Raw genomic sequence first — 15,573 nt, 5'->3', positions numbered from 1 at the left:
GTTCCTCTAAAGTTATACACAGAGTTACCATATGACCCAGGAATTCTACGCCTAGATATATACCCACAAAAACTGACAACAAATGTTCACACAGAAACATGTACGTGAATGTCCATAACAGCATTGTTCATAATAACCAAAAAACGGAAACAACCCAAATGTCCATCTAGTGATTAATGGATAAACAAATGAGGTGTATCCATACAATGAAATATTATTCAGCCATAAAAACGAATGAAACACTGATATATGCTACAAAACGGTTGAACCTTAAAAACCTTACGCTAAGTGAAAGAAACCAGACACAAAATGCCATATATTGTATGATTCCATTTATGTGAAATGTCCAGAATAGGCAATTCTACAGAGATGGAAAGCAGATTAGTGTTGTCAGGGGTGGGTCAGTTTCATTTCACAGATAAGGAAACTCAGGTCAGAGAAGCGGAGTTCCACTGTGCCTGTCTATCTATGTGACTTCGGACAGGTGGCTTCACCCCTCGGAAGCTTAGTTTTCTCAACTGTAAAATAGAGAGGGTGGGTGTGCACCCTTCCTATTATTTTCTTTTCCCTTCTCTCAGGCTTCTGGGAGGAAGCTGAAGGGGTTTAAGGGTTAAGGCTGCCATCTAGAGGTAAGTGCCGGTACCTGCCAAAAGCATGCGAGCCTGTCTAGTCTAGTAAACAAGTTAACCCCCTGTGGGCTTGGGGAGGAGAAAAAGGATGTGAAAGATGGAGCCCTGCTGGGAAGGCCAGGGCTACCAGATTGGCCAGATTCTTCCCAGATGTTTCCAGACCTTGGAGTTGTTTTTCACAGATGTTGGTCCTGTGGTGGTGACCTCACATTGGAGGAAGGCAATCGGATTCAGGTCCCAATAGGGGTGCCCAGAGGAGCTTGGGGAAGCACCACCTACAGTTCCTGTGACTATCAATGTATTCCTTCTTTTTCCTGCTGGAACTCTTTAAAACACACACTCGACCTTGTTACTCTCTAGCTTAAAGTCTGGCAAGTAGTTCCCCACTGTCGCCTGGCTACCCCAACCCCAGCCCCTCTGATCTGCAGCCCCTTTCACAGGGGGACCTTAGGCTCTGATCACACACACTTTTTCAGACTCCACCTCTGGCCTCCCTACTCTCCCTATTTGATGCTGTTCTTCCTGCGTGGGGTGTCTCTCTCTACCTCTTCCACCAGGAAAAAAAAGGTCTGCCCTCAGACACAAGTTTTTCAGATACACAAGTCGTTGAGAATGCTGTGTACCCCATATGCTCACATGAGTTCAAACAACATCAATAAGAATGGGTATATTTTAACTCTTCAGACTAACAGAATTGAAACCTGGGATGCAAAATCAAGAATCCAGATCAATTACTAACTTTGAGAAATAAGACGCAGGATTCTGTAGAAATAAGCAAGACACTCAGTCTTTGGAGTCCAGGTAGTATTGACAGCTTATACCACCCACTGCTCAGAAGCTGATTCTGACCCTGCTTTCCACCTCCTGTTAGGAATCTCAGTCTGTCATCATTTCATATAGTAATTACAGTTGTTTTTCTGTTCTATCTTCTCGACCAGATTTAAGATGCTCATTTTCCTTTTTTCTTAACACCCCGATATCCAGCCCAGTGGCCATCGCAGGGTAGAGCATAAGCATTAGTTACTGAACTGAACTCAGTGAAAGGTTTTTGCAATAGTTGAAAGACCACTCCCAATCTCTTCCCAGGAAAGTCTCTGGCCACTGTCAGTCTCTTTGTGACTCTGCATGGGGGAAAATGGGGGACCCGAATGCTCGGGTACCCTCTTTTCCTGACTTGCGGAGAAGCATAACTTCTCCCTTTCAAACCTCATCCATCCCCACCCCCACCCCCATGATTATTCCTCCCTGCAAAGGCATATCCCCAAAAAAACCGATGTTAATAGTAGCAGAGTGAGCACATTTCCACCCCAAATCCACTTTAATTATCACCACAGCCCTATGAGGACATCATAATTAGCCCATTTTACGGTAAAAACTGAGGCCAGGAGTAGTTCCATGATATGTCGGAAGGCATAGCTCCTGGAATTTTATTTATTTACTATGCGCCGGTCCCAATTCTGAAGGCTTATAAATCTTAACTCATATAATCCTCATAACATCCCTATGAAGTAGGTATTATCATTCCCACTTTACAGATAAGAAACCAAGACTCATAGAGTTTAGGTAATTTGCTCAAGGTCACAGGGCTGGTGATGGTGGAAACAGGTTCACCCTGTTAACTCCTGTGCTCTGTATCCTTCCTTCTGCATAACTTCTGAAAGCCTTGGTGTCAACACGTATAAAGCTGGATAAGAACACCCACCTCATAGGGTGATTGTGATAATTCGATCTAATGCATGTGGGCATCTGAACACAGTAGCTAACCCGGGAAGAAGACGTAAATTTTGTTCCTCTCCAGAGCCTCAGCTGACAATTGCAGCAACTGGCCACCAGAGGGAAGTCGCGTGCTGAGGACCTCAGCCCTTCCCAGGGCACTAGTGGACCGTTCAATGGTTAAGAATTCTGCTGAGCCCTTTTTTCCCTCTGCCCAACCCTGCAACCAAGGATGTATCTCACCAGTGCGGAACCTGTTGGAACTGATCTTCTTGCAAAAGAAATAAGGTTTAGGCCTTAAATGCATCTAAGGCCTCTCTGGGACTGGGGGTTGGGGATTGGGGGAGGATGTGTGTGGAGGGGAGCCCAGCTGTGTTCCATTTGATGGTGGTAATGGTAGGGGGGCGGCAATTATCAGCCATGCCCCTTCTGCCGGAGGCTGGGTTCCTGGAGCCACAGCTGCAGGCTGGAGGGTGGCAGGGAGGGCTTTGGAATTGTCTCCCTAGGGGTTTCCATGGTTACAGATTGTTGCAGGCAGCCCACTAGGCTGGGTCCTTTATCTGTATTGTCTCCAGGAGAGACAATGGGCTAGGGGCGGTGGGGGGTGGGGTTCTCCATGCAGATCACTGCTGCAGCAAGGGCCTTGCGTGCCCTGCTATGTGAATCTCCTGACCCCCTATTGCTGGGGCTGAGATACTGGGGTGTGGGGGTCAGCCTTGGTAATCACTTCTTGCATTAGGGTACAACACTACTGCTGCAGAGACTCAGGATAGGCCATCTTTCTGAGGCTCCAAAAGCTATAGAGGCCCAGGGTAATAAATAAAAAGCACAAATTTTAGAGTCAGCCCTGATCAAGTCATGATTTTGTCTCTTACTGCTGTCTGACTTGGGCAAGTTATTTTACTTGTCCAAGTCTCAGTTTTCTCATCTGGAAAGTGGGGACACCTGCATTATAAAAATACTATGAGGGAGCACCAAGCACAAAACCTGTCGTCAAGAAGGTGCTCAGAAAGTACCTGGGCTCGGACAGGTTCAACAAGGCCCTCTTCTCTCTGGGCTCTTTAGCTGCCCCATCTGTGACTTGGGGAATTTGAAACGTTTATAAAAGATGAGATGAGATGATAAGAAGATGCTTGGAAAAATAGAAATGAAACCCCTAACATACAACCCTGCCTTCTTAGAATAGGCAACACATGATCACAGGTGACAGGCATGGGGTATTTGGGTGAGCTGACTCTTTAGTGCTGTGACAAATAAGGGAGATTTTTCTGAAGAAGTAGGACTTGAGGGTCTCAGAATCAGGGAATTATTCCAGAAAGATCTGCCACCCTGTGCCAATTGTTATTCAACTGGATTGGCCAAACAATGTATAAGACTCAAGAATAAAATCAATTTGTCTGCGGTATGGAAGACAGAACTTGCCCAAGGGAAAAATAAAACAATCCCTTCACCTTTAAATAATCAGCAGAGGGAACCAATAACTTTTAAATGTCTATCACTCATCCTTCCATTACAGTGCACTTAGCCCAGAGCCCCACACACAGTAAGTGTTCAAGAAATGAAAGTTCTTATCACCATCACCATTATTAAATTTATTACTATGCATTCAATGCTGGGATCCAAAGGTAAATAAAACTCCTTGTCTTTGAGGAATTCAGCCTAGTGAGAGGGAAGTGGGAGGGGTGCAAAAAATTATCTTACACTTGTTCAACTTTATAATTTACAAAGCACTTTTACATTCATCATCTCATTGAATTCTCATAAAGACCTCAAGAGGAAGGCATTTTTCACATTCTAGAGATTAGAAAATTGAAGCTCAGTGGGCTTCGATGACTCGCCCAGATGTTGTAAAATATGAATAAAATATGAAAAAAATTTAGGAGGACAAAACATCTTTATTGGATTAATAGATTGGTAAGCAACGAAGTAAATTATGTAAGGCCCTGTGGGGACAGAGCCAGGAGAGCAGTTTCGAGGCTCTCGACCTCATGTGGAAAGGTACTGGCTCCGGTAGTAGAAGGCCATCAACTGTGACGAGTTGGCCATCAACTGTAACCAGTTAGCTATTAGCCACTAATATAACTGCCGTGGCTACACTGGTAAGGGTGTTGGTTGGTTGGTTGGCAGAGAAGCAGACTATGGATTGTGGCTAGCAAGTGGGGTTAGCAAGCCTGGATGGTGGATTGCCGATCTTGTGGATCCTGCTTCCTGTGTCTCACCCGGCCGCCAGCGAGACTGGGGTGCAGGAAGACCCCTCATTGGGGTACTGGCGGTTGTTTGCTTTTGTGTCTCGACCAGCCGCCATCGAGAATATAGTGGTATGAACCCCCTATCCATGGCTCCATTGTTGTTCCTTTTTGGCCTCACTATATCCTGAGTTCTTGTGCAGGGAGTGGGAGCTGAGTCCCTGCATTACAGGCCCACAGACCATAACCCCGTTTTACTAAAGAGTAATATAAAAGATAGTTTTTAACTGAATAAAAAAAACCCAGTCAGTCTTTTAAGAGCTCTCACTTATGGAGAAATGACTATGTGCCAGGCACTTTTTATGCATTTCTCTAATTCTCACAACAACCCTGAAGATAGACATGGTCAGCAGCCTTTCACAGATGAGAACCTGAGGATCAGAGAGGTGAAGCTATTTGCCCAGGGTTGCACAGTAAGAAGAGGCTAGAGCCAGGACTGGGACCTAGGCTCTGACACTCAGGTTAAGAGCAGGAGCCAGGACTTCCTCCCAGGCCAATTTTGCTAGACTCCCGCTAAGAGGTGAGCACCCTTTCTTGTCTTTTACACCACAGAGCATGATGAGAGGGAGGGAGAGTGCAGGGAGCTCTCCAAGATAAGAGGGCTTGTCTCTGCCCAATTGGGAAGCAGCATAGCATAGTATGGCCTTCTCAAAGTGTGTGTCTACATGCACATCTGTACACATGCACATGTATGACTGTGTGAGAAGTCAGCTGGGTGCCAGGTCTCAAAAAGCCGTGTGATAAAAATCTGTACATCTTCCTGAACTGTCAATTTTACTTAATAAAAAAAAAAGAGACATTATCATTTTATATGAAAACACAGATGGCTATAGAATGTATGAGAACACACACTTCACGTGGTATAGTAAGATAATGAATGACAACTAGCATTTGGGAGTCCCTATTATGTGCCAAACACTAGTCTAAGAGTTTCATATGTTAACTAATTTAAACCTTACAACAACTGTCTGTGGCAGAGACTTTTATGACTCCCGCTTTATAGATGCCGATACGGAAGATGAAAGAAATTAAGTAACTTGTCCAAGTTCATACAGCTAGTAAGTGGAGGCATATGGGCACATACAGGCCCATATTTCAATAGCCAAGTATTAGAACATCTGTATGATCCATTGTTTGTTCAATTTAAAGTTTACAAAAAGATTTGAGCCGAGGATGATGTTAAAAGAAGCAGCTGGCTCCCACTGGACTTCTTGATAAAATTGTAAGACTGCCAATTGCTAGCAACTTAGGTTCTCTACCTATTTTGTCTCATTTAATTCCTACAACAACCCTATAAAAGACTTACTATTGGGAGTTTTACTGATAAAAAACTGAGGCTCAGAGAGGTGGTGTCACTTAACTGGTCACACAGCTCAGAAGTGGCAAATACAGGATTTGAGCACAGGTCTGTCTGATCACAAAGCTGCTGCTCACGCCCATAATTACATCACCTCTGGTCTCCAGGCCCTCTGGCCTCTGGGTCATGCCCTTCCTACCCCCATTCTCTTCTAGAGAGGAGTGCTTTCATGAATGAGCTTGTTCTGGATCAGGCTGAGCCTGGGCAGGCCCACAGGGTCCGAAGCTCTGTTCTTCCGTCAGCTGATAACACAGTTGTGATGAAATAATTACAAATCCCAATAATGGGAAAGTAGCAGCTGGGCACTGACTGGGAGCATGAAGATCTGGCTTTTTTTTTTCTTTCCCTCTTCTTCCTCCACGTCCCCCCCCACTCCGATTCAAGCCGTTGTTTCTCAGTCTAGTTGTGTAAGACACAGCTCCCTGGCCCATGCTGGTATTATGAGCCTTGTGCTCCCCCCCGGCTGAGGCAGTCAGTCGCCAGTGGTCGGTCGGCCACTCACGGTAGCTCTTGCTGGCTGCCGGCCCCTCTTGATGGCTGCTGGCCACTCATGGCAGTACAAGGTAGCCCACGGCAGCTCACGCAGAGCTCTGGCTGCTCATGGCAGCCCAGCTCCAGGGAGAGCTGTTGTTTACAATCTTATCTATAGAGGGTGCAGCTCACTGGCCATGTGGGAATTGAACCAGCGACCTTGGCATTAGGAGCACAGCACTCCAACCACCTTAGCCACCTGGCCGGCACAAGATCTGGCTTTTAATCCCCAGGTTTTTGAAGGGATCTTTCCACATGACAGTGGATGAGTCACTTCTTCCTTCTGGTCCTCAGTTTCTCCATCTGTGAAATAGGAATAGTAATGCTAGCTGTGATTTACTGAATGCCTACCATGTGCTGGCAGGCTTCTAGGTGCTTCACGTCAATCCCTCACTAAATCCTCACCACAACTCTGTGGACTGGTTCCAGGGTTCTGGCATAGGAGAAACTGAAGCTCAGAGAAGTGAAGAGATTGCCCATGGTGGCAGAGCCTGGGACTGGAGGCACTCGGCGGGAGCCCTCCTTTTAGTCCCTGCGCTACTCCTCAAGGTTGTCCTGGGTGTGTGTGTAAAGGGCTCTGATGAGCACAGGTGCTGGACAGGCAGTGCTGAGGTGCTGTGCCTGGATTATATCAACAATACTGATGAAGGAATTATGTTAGGAATCTGACAACCATGCCCAGCCAGCTCCGTGGTTGGGGTCACACAGGACCTACTAAATGTCAGGTGCTTTACATATGCCATCTGATTTAATCACACAGCAATCATGTGAGGTTCTGAGAGGATGAATACTTTACCTGTGATGGCATAGCTGATACATGACAAAGTGAAGATTTCAATCAGCATCTCTTAGATTTTCAGACTCATAGAAAGTACTGGCAGGGCTGAGGTGGCTGGGAGAAGCCAATTCTGTATGACCCATTGGTTTGTACAAAATTTTAAAAGAGTTGCAGACGTTAAACACACTGGATGTTCCAAATGCCTGCATGTTCACGCTGTGTTGAAGACCTGGGCTCTGACACTTTTACCAGGGTCACTTCTGAAAGGTCCCTTAATATCTATGAGCCTTGCAGGGGTGAAATGGAGGCAGGCCCCCCCCAGCCCTTTCCAGCCCTATTACCACATAGACTAAAATGCTGTGCACTAGTGAATGGCCTCTTCTGAACACTTCCTTGCTACTCTCTTTGTATGCAGAGTCAAATATGCAGTGGAAAATGCGATTGAACCCTCTGTGGAAGCTGGGATCAACCCTTTACACTTCTGGACCCACTGCAAGACTTGTCAGGAGCCCCTGGTGTGAGTCAGGGTGTGTGTGTGGGGGGGGGGGGTTGGTGGTCCTGATGGTCCCCAAGTTCTCTTCTCCTTATATAACCTATAGTGACCCAGTAGCCTGTATCCCAGTCTTGAACACCTGCCCCTTTTTTTAGGCTACAAATGGCATAGACAAAACAAAACCAGATTTAGGAAGAACCTGCATCACTGAGCTGGCAGGTTATTCTGAGGGTGCCTTGGGTACCCTCATTGCCACACAGCACACACTTTTAGCCCCAAACCAACCAACTGCCAGCTGGCCAGCGACCACCTCGACTTAGGGTAATGAGTTCCATATGTTTCCATAAGAACCCAGCTAAGCTTTTCCCTAGCAGTTCTTGAAAAGTGTTTTCTCCATCTCCTGACTTCCAATTCATACTTGGCCACCCTTGTTTCATTTGCTCCTAATGAGGGCAGGAGCGAGGGGGCTGGGTGGCAATGACAAGGAGACAATGCTTTGGGGAATTACCATTCTCTGACTTCACATTTCCAGAACCAAAGGGTGAGGGGCTGTGCGGTCCACCAGCCCCTTGCAGTCCCTCTGTGACAGCTGCAGGTGAGGCCTCAGCTGCCCCATCTCTCAAATGGGACTACCCTGCTCAGGGTAGGTAGAATATCACAGTAAGAGCCCTAGATAGGAAGATAGAAGGCTTGGATTTGAGTCCTCTTGACTTCTAATGTGCTGTGTCCCTGAGCAGGCTCCTTCCCCTCTCTGGGCCACATTTGTGACCTCCAAGGGCCCTTCCATCATTAACAGGCTTTGGATGTATGACCAAATGACAGAAGGTACAGGGAAGAGCATCAACCTACCTATTAAACATGGGTGACTCCAGACTTGGGTCCCCGAAGCCTAAGGCGTCCCTACAGTGGCCATTGTTACTGCCAGTCTGGGTTCCCTTTGACCACAGTCTGGCCCAGTGAAGGCTTCTGCCTCCAGCTTCTGGCACAAAGTAGGAGCATAATGGTATTAAGAAGAGAGTGTCCCCAGATGGCAGGTCAGCTCCACTACTTGGGTGGTGAAGGAGGAGGCTATGGTCAGCCCCCAGTCATGAATTGATGTGAATCTGAGTTCAGAGAGCTACAGGACTCCCACCACCTTATCTGGCTTGACAAAGGCAATCCCCAAATCCTGGTCGTAGGGTGACCCACTACCCTGATCCCAACTGTCCCCTGACCCTACCCAAAGACTGACTCAGTAACCTTGGCCACTGATGCTCCTCAGACTAACCCTCACACCCTATTACCCCAGGCCACAGACTGACTGCTGCCAATTTCTACTCACACTTATCCCCCAACCCTGCCAGTCTGAATGAACCCCAACTCTGGCCCCTCTCTGACCCCTCACCCTACTTTCATACTGACCCGATTTTGGTCACAAAGCGACCCCCTGACCCTGCCACTGACTGACCCTTAACAAGAAAAATAATCAGAAAACAATTTAATGCTCAACTCTGTGAGTGAAACAGGACATCAGAGAGGAGAGGCTGAGGCGGGGTGGGGCGGGAGACTGGTGCAGAGGGCAGAGGCTTCCCGGAGGCCCCCTGGTGGGCCTGGGGCCACACTCAGAAGGTCGGAGAGGCCTTGCGCGGGGCGCGTCCCAGGCGCTCGAGGAATGCGAGTTGCCTGAAAGAATGAAGGAAGGAAGGAACGGGGTGCGATCCAGGGCGGCCGCCCAGCCGGGGCAAAGCTGCCGAGGCAGGAAGCCGGGTGGGGGAGCGCCGAGGCTGCAGCGGCCCGAACGCAGCTGGGGGCAGCGGGAGAGCTATCGGGTCAGCGACTCCGCTGGGTGGGGGGCCCCCCCAGGCCGGGAGGCTGGGAACCGGGAGGCCACGCTGCTGGCAGAGTGGCGGGGGCGCCGCGAGGCTCCGGATGGGCTGGGAGCCCCGCCCGCAGGCTGCGGAGGGAGCCGGAGCCAGAGCGGAGCCAGAGCTCAGACATCCGGGCGCCAGCGAACACCTGCGAGCGGCCCCCAGGGCCCGCGGGGGGAGCGTGGGTCGCCAGGCCGGGGGCGGGACGAGGGGCGGGGCCGGCCGGCTCCGCCCTGCCGGGCTCCGGGCCACGTGGGCCGAGGCTCCGCCCCTGCCCAGGCGCCGACAGGCCGCCGGTGGGGTGCGGCTTTCTTCTTGCAGAGCCAGGACCCCGCAGAGGGTATCCTGAGATGCAGCTCTGAGTTTCTAACTGAGAGAGCGACAGGAGGCTTTTAGGGTGTAGCCTGGGGAAAGGAGAAGAGTGGTGGCGATGAGAGATGATGAGGCCAGGAAGACAGATAATTGAAGGTTGTCTCGCGCATCCACAGGTAGGGAGAGCTATAACTGGCCTTCTCGAAAGGGCCCCACCATCTCTCAGAGGCATCTGTGTCAGAGGCATAGATTCGAATCCCTGCTTCGTTACTGAGGAGCTGTGTGGCCACGGGCAAGTTCCTTCGCCTGTTCTGAGCCGCCTTCTTTTTTTTTTTTTTAAACAAAGTAAAAATCCCAAATGATCGTGTTTCAGAGCTGATGCTATAATGAATGTTAAGACACGGAGTTAATAGTGAATCTTGTATTTCAGGGAGCCTGGTAGATGCTTTAGGTGTGTTATCTTTAATTTGAACCACCAACCTGCGAGGGAAGTACCATCATCATTTTACAAATGAAAGGAAGATCTCGGGGGCCTTAAGTCTTCCCTTAAGCAAGCACCCGCTGGGGACCAAACATGTGCCAGGCGCAGGGAAATGGCAAGGGAAAAGGGCTGGCCTGGAGTAGAGGTGAGAACATGGGCTTTGAAGCTAGATGAAGTTGGGTTTATTAATCCTTGCTGTGCCACTTCCTTGTCATGTGACCTAGATGAAGTTCAGCCTCTCAAGATCTGTTTCCTCCATAAAATAGGAATGATACTTTGCTAGGGTGTGGTGAGAATGAGAAAAAATTAAGATAAATAGATCCTGGCACTTGGTAGGCACTCAATAAGTGATTATGACAGGAGATGCTATCCTCCGTTTTCAGACCAAAGGCCAAATTGCTTTCACTCTCTAATGACTAATGAATTGGTGTGCTGGTTTCAGCTTTTGTCTCAGCCACCTGAACAGCTCAGCCTCAGCAGACCTAACAGGCAATTTCCTTGGAATTAGCTTAATAATACCTTGTAGGTGTGTGATGCATTTCAAAGAACTTTCCCACCATTATCTATGTCCAGGGAGGCAGCAGTACAAGAACCCCCAGTTGCTGGGCAAGGGAGGAGAGAGTGGCTTGCTCTTTCTAGCCTTCCACAGCTCCACAACTTCTGAGCAAGCAGGAAGCAGCATGCTGTGGAAGAAAGGGTACAGAAAGTTGAGTTCAGTGCCTGGCTGTACTGCCATTCATGGTGTAATGTGGTGCCTCAGAACTGTATCCTTTAAGATCAGCAGTTTCTTATAGATGTTAAAACTGATGCTCTGTTACACAGCTAGCATGTGGCAGAACAGCACAGCACACCTAATGATCCAAGGCAGACCCAGCTCCGGTCTTGGTTTGAGGAAAGAGTTCCTCACGTGGGGACAGAGGGCTTCCCAGGGCATTGAAGGTTTGCTATTATAGCTTTGTAAAGTTGTACGTGTGTGTCTTTTCTGAAGAGAGTGTTCATACCTTCCATCCGATCATCAGAGGAGACCAGGAAACAGGTTAAGAACCACTGGTCAGTTGAGAGGAAGGTTGACAGAGACAGCAGTTGCCTCCCCACACTACATGTCCCTGTTCACCCCTGAAAGCTCACCAGGGTTAAGGTGTGAAAGGTGATGACGTGAGCTGTTTGTTACGAAATATTGAAGTAATTCATGCCAGAGACCAACACACTGAGATCATATCATAAACAGGAACCTGGTGTGGCCAGGAGCCTGTGGAGCCCACCTGGGGAGCTGCCAGGTGGGGGCAAAGTGGTGTGGGTTGGGGACCTGGCACCATGGAATAGCCAGTCTCAGGCCCTGCTATCCATTACAATGTTGGTCACTGTAGTTAAGGTTAAAATTCTGTCTCAACGGGCTGTGAAAACCTGGCTCAGACCTATTACCCACTGAGCCTCAGTTTCTCCATTTCTGAAATAGGGATAAAGATACTTACAGAGTAGGCTCCCAATAGAGGTGTTTGGGGAAGGACATACCAGAAGGAATGAGGCTATAGGGCCTCTTCCTCAAATGCCCAGTCCAGAATAAGTCTTTAAGTACCTGATTGATGGTAGAGGATGAATAGGTATCAATAATACCCAACCAACACCAAAATCCTTCTGATCAGAGTGGCTGGGGATTTGAAGGAAGAGACCCGTTTTCCCATTTTGGAAGCCCAAGAGGAAGACAAACCAGAGAGCTGAGGAGGGAAATGAAACCAGACCCAGTGATCTGTTTATTCATCTCTGAAATGGGTCTATGAACCACCACCCGTCTGGGTACCAGGTGAGGCTCCCTTGCCACATCCCCTGCTAGAAAGGCATCATGAATAATTAACGGTGGAAGAAGACAGCCATCTGCTAGAGTAGCACAAAAGCACTAAAGGGACTTTAAGAGCTGGGACTCAGACCTGGTTTCTAACCTGAGCTCCCAACTTGCTGGGTGAGGTGGTGCCGAGTCACTTTCCCTCTCTAGTCTTCCCTCTGTAAAAATGAGGGGTCAGGGCCAGGACATTCTCTGCATCCAAACCTCAATGGATGTAGGGCTCCCATCGTGAGCCCTTTCCACTCCCCCCTCCACTCCAGTCTTAGCTGGGCATTTTCCCACTTCCTTTTTAAGGGAATAAGCAAGTTTGCTTTCCCCAAGTTCCAAGGACATGTATTTTCCCTAAATTTAGCCTTGTGGGAAAGTTAGCACTTAAGGAATCAAATTATATACACAAGTATTTAAAAACTGTTTATTATGCAAAATGTTAACTTTTATAAAAAGTTTAATAACATACATCGCATGGTTACAGAAAGTCACCTTCCTGCAAAAAGGTACAAAAGCTATATACTCTATTATAGAGTTCATACATAATCAGGGCAACAGAGCCTTTTTCCGAGACCAGAAGACCAGCTCTACCGCTGCCTTGGCAGAGTTTGGAGAGCAGCCACTTCCCCCACACACTCTGAAAGGCAGTCTTTAAAACTTGGGGACCGGGTGGGGCTGGGTGACGTTGCCCAGCTGGTGCCCAGAGCTAGCTCTGGCTCTTTAGGCCACCCAAGTTCACAGTCCTTCGCTCCGGGGCGCCAGGTCCAGCCTCGAGGCAGGGGTTTGGGGAAGTCACGTGGGCAGGGAGAGGTTGGGGCCCATCCATGCCCTCGGGCTTCCAGCTGTAGAGGGTCCCGGGGTCCCAGGCGAACGGGCGCCAGCACCTGCGTTCTGGGCGGAGGAGGAAAGAAGACCAGGGAGCCGTCAATTTCCGCCGAGCGCGCCGAGGAGGCCGTCCGCAGACTGGCCGGCGCCAGGGAGGAAACTTGGTCTCTACCTCCAGCTGATAACTCCACGCCCCACGCTGCCCCCACCCAGTTGGCGCCAAAGGACCACAGGCGGAGCTTGTACCACCACTCCCCTCTTGGAATAGACACTAGTTGGGAGGGGGCTGAAGAAGACACACAGCTCCCTGTACGATTCCAAACTACAAACAAAACGGCTATTTTATTTAGTTGGACCTGAACTTACTTGCTTGGGTCTTTGGCCACTGGGGGAGGGCAAGGGCAACGTGCGTTTAAAATTCAAACGCACATTGGATTCGTCCCGTCATTCATTTGATACGACCCCTGGCAAGTTACTTGCCCCTCTCTGACTGTGGTTTCCCTAAACAGAGGGGGTGGTAATCCCTTAAGAGGCCTACCAACTTCAAGACTTACGGTTTAAGCACCACCGCACCCCCCTCCCATCCCCCCACCCCCCGAGAAGGTGGGGGTCCCCACCTGGAGGCTCCAGGACGGCCAGGTCAGTGGCAGAAACCCCTCTTGTCGTTGGAGATCACAAGTTCCGGAGAGAGCTCGGCTGTCTGAGAAAAGGAAAAGAGGAGTTACGCACCGCCCTTGGGACTTCGAGAGTTCCCGGAGCATCCCAGCGGTGGAGCTCAGCCCCGCCCCGGCTCCCGCGCACACCCACGCGTACCTGGAGGGAAAGATGCGGGCCGTCTGGGGGTCCAGGGGCGGGCTCGGCCAGGACCACCTGCAGGTCGAGGATGTAGTCGATGACGCGCTGCAGGATTTCCACCTGGCTAAGCTGAGTGCCTCGCGGAACTCCGGGTACCAATTCCCGCAGACGCGAGTAGCAGTGGTTCATATCGTCCAGCAGGCTCAGCGGCTCCTCGGCTGCGGTGCCCTTGCTGCGCCCTCGCGCGATGGCCAGGCTGCGTTCCGACAGACAGCACACTGCCTCATAGCAGCCACGCACCGGGCTTAGCGCCTTCATGCTGAGGAATGAGGTTAGAGGTGCCAAAAGGACCAAAGAGGCAAAGGAAACCCTGGTGCAGCTAGCAATGCCCGGACGCTCACCGCAGCCGGTACTTATAGAGCCTGCCTTGAAGGCACGCCCCTTTATGCAAAACATTCCGCCTCAGCCCCGCCTCTGCCAAGCCTGGGCGTTCATAACCCGGTTAAATTGCAAACAGGCTTTCTCCGGCTGGTCTGACGCCGAATACCGCGTAGTAGTGGATTCAAAGAATGAGGAAGCGTTGATACTGGTTACTGGGGAGAGGCGGGACTCTTTGCCAGCAAGGATTTTAAAAATCACTTAAAACCATTAACTTTAAGAATTTGCCTTTTCCTGGCAGCTACCCAGATCTTTGAGATTCCCTGCCCCCCTGCCAGTCCACCCACAGCCCAACACTGGTTCGAACCCACAGCTCCTCCGAGGTCATAAATCCCTGAACAGCAAAGCTTTTTTTTTTTTTTTTTAAGCAAAAGATTTTTCAAGGGAAACTTGTAAGGAATTAGTGCCGCCTTGTTCCCCAATTTGCTGTTCGTCTGACCTCCAGACTCACTGGCGTCAGGAATTATCTTGTGACCAGAGGGGAAAAAAAATTAATTGCGGTGAAGCTGAGGTTACAATGAAGAAAACAGATTTGGGCTAGGCGCTGAGATTACAGAAGGAGGAGGGGAAGGGGGTTTGAGCAAAAAACACTATTTATTTGAGCAACAGGGGAAAAGAGAAAAAAAGAAGCAGCTTGAATCGATGCTTTTTGCATAGGGAAGGAAAAGAGCTCCCACCCTCTGGCCCCACGCGTTCCATAAGGAGCCAAATATATGCCCAGTTATGTTTTGGAAGTGAGTTTGATTACAATTTTGGACCGGGTTTTGAATGTGGGGGGAGAGGTGACAGAAGGGGATGATTTCTATATAACCTTTTTAGAAGCCCCCTATGGAGTCAGCAAATCTCTTAACTCTTGCTTCCTCCTTTCCCCCACTCTCCACACACCTCTATGCAGAAAACAATAGTTTGGTAATTCCATCCCTCTATTGTCTGTCCCTTTCTGCTATGGAAGGGAAGGCACCTGGACTTGATTATCCTTAGCCTTGCTGAAATAGCTTCAGCTCTATTTGAGAACCCAGGAAAGGGACCAGAGGACAGACAAGTTAATAAGCCCCGTATTGCAACAGGGCATTGCATTCAATATTCTTTGCTTGTCTTCTTATCACTTCCCAGGACTTCTGGGAATGTGCATCCTTAAAATGCTGGTTGCCATCTTGAAACTGACCAAGTGGGATTCCCCCAATGCTTAATCAGTTGGTAAATATTTATGGAGTCGCTTCACATAAAGCAATGGCTCCTGCTCTCAAGAATCTCACAATTTGGGGAGACAAGATTAACACAGGAAACAATTAAGAGTTCT

The 15,573-nt window shown here is 49.1% G+C and overlaps 1 protein-coding gene across 1 annotated transcript; it reads right to left on the bottom strand.

The window, feature by feature from the left end:
* Nucleotides 1-12,630: 12,630 nt before the first annotated feature.
* On the bottom strand, nucleotides 12,631-14,203 carry ID3 (inhibitor of DNA binding 3). The gene is made up of 3 exons (XM_081055857.1): nucleotides 13,854-14,203; nucleotides 13,658-13,740; nucleotides 12,631-13,106 (listed from the first exon to the last, which is right to left on the bottom strand). The coding sequence occupies exons 1-2, from the start codon at nucleotides 14,151-14,153 to the stop codon at nucleotides 13,681-13,683; spliced, it is 360 nt and encodes a 119-aa protein (XP_080911983.1). The 5' UTR covers nucleotides 14,154-14,203; the 3' UTR covers nucleotides 12,631-13,106; nucleotides 13,658-13,680.
* Between the last annotated feature and the right edge of the window lie 1,370 nt (nucleotides 14,204-15,573).

The sequence above is a fragment of the Rhinolophus hipposideros genome (assembly GCF_964194185.1).
Source record: "Rhinolophus hipposideros genome assembly, chromosome: 8".
Classification (NCBI taxonomy): domain Eukaryota; kingdom Metazoa; phylum Chordata; class Mammalia; order Chiroptera; family Rhinolophidae; genus Rhinolophus; species Rhinolophus hipposideros.
Note: the sequence above shows the minus strand (reverse complement) of the source record. Positions and strands in the feature narration are given on the sequence as shown.

What these genes read in the sequence shown, in the direction of transcription:
- ID3 (XM_081055857.1), bottom strand. Translation starts at nt 14,153, where the DNA reads ATGAAGGCGCTAAGCCCGGTGCGTGGCTGCTATGAGGCAGTGTGCTGT. An exon ending in GCCCGCATCTTTCCCTCCAG is followed by an intron (nt 13,741 to 13,853) that starts GTACGCGTGGGT and finishes TCCTTTTCTCAG; the next exon opens with ACAGCCGAGCTCTCTCCGGA.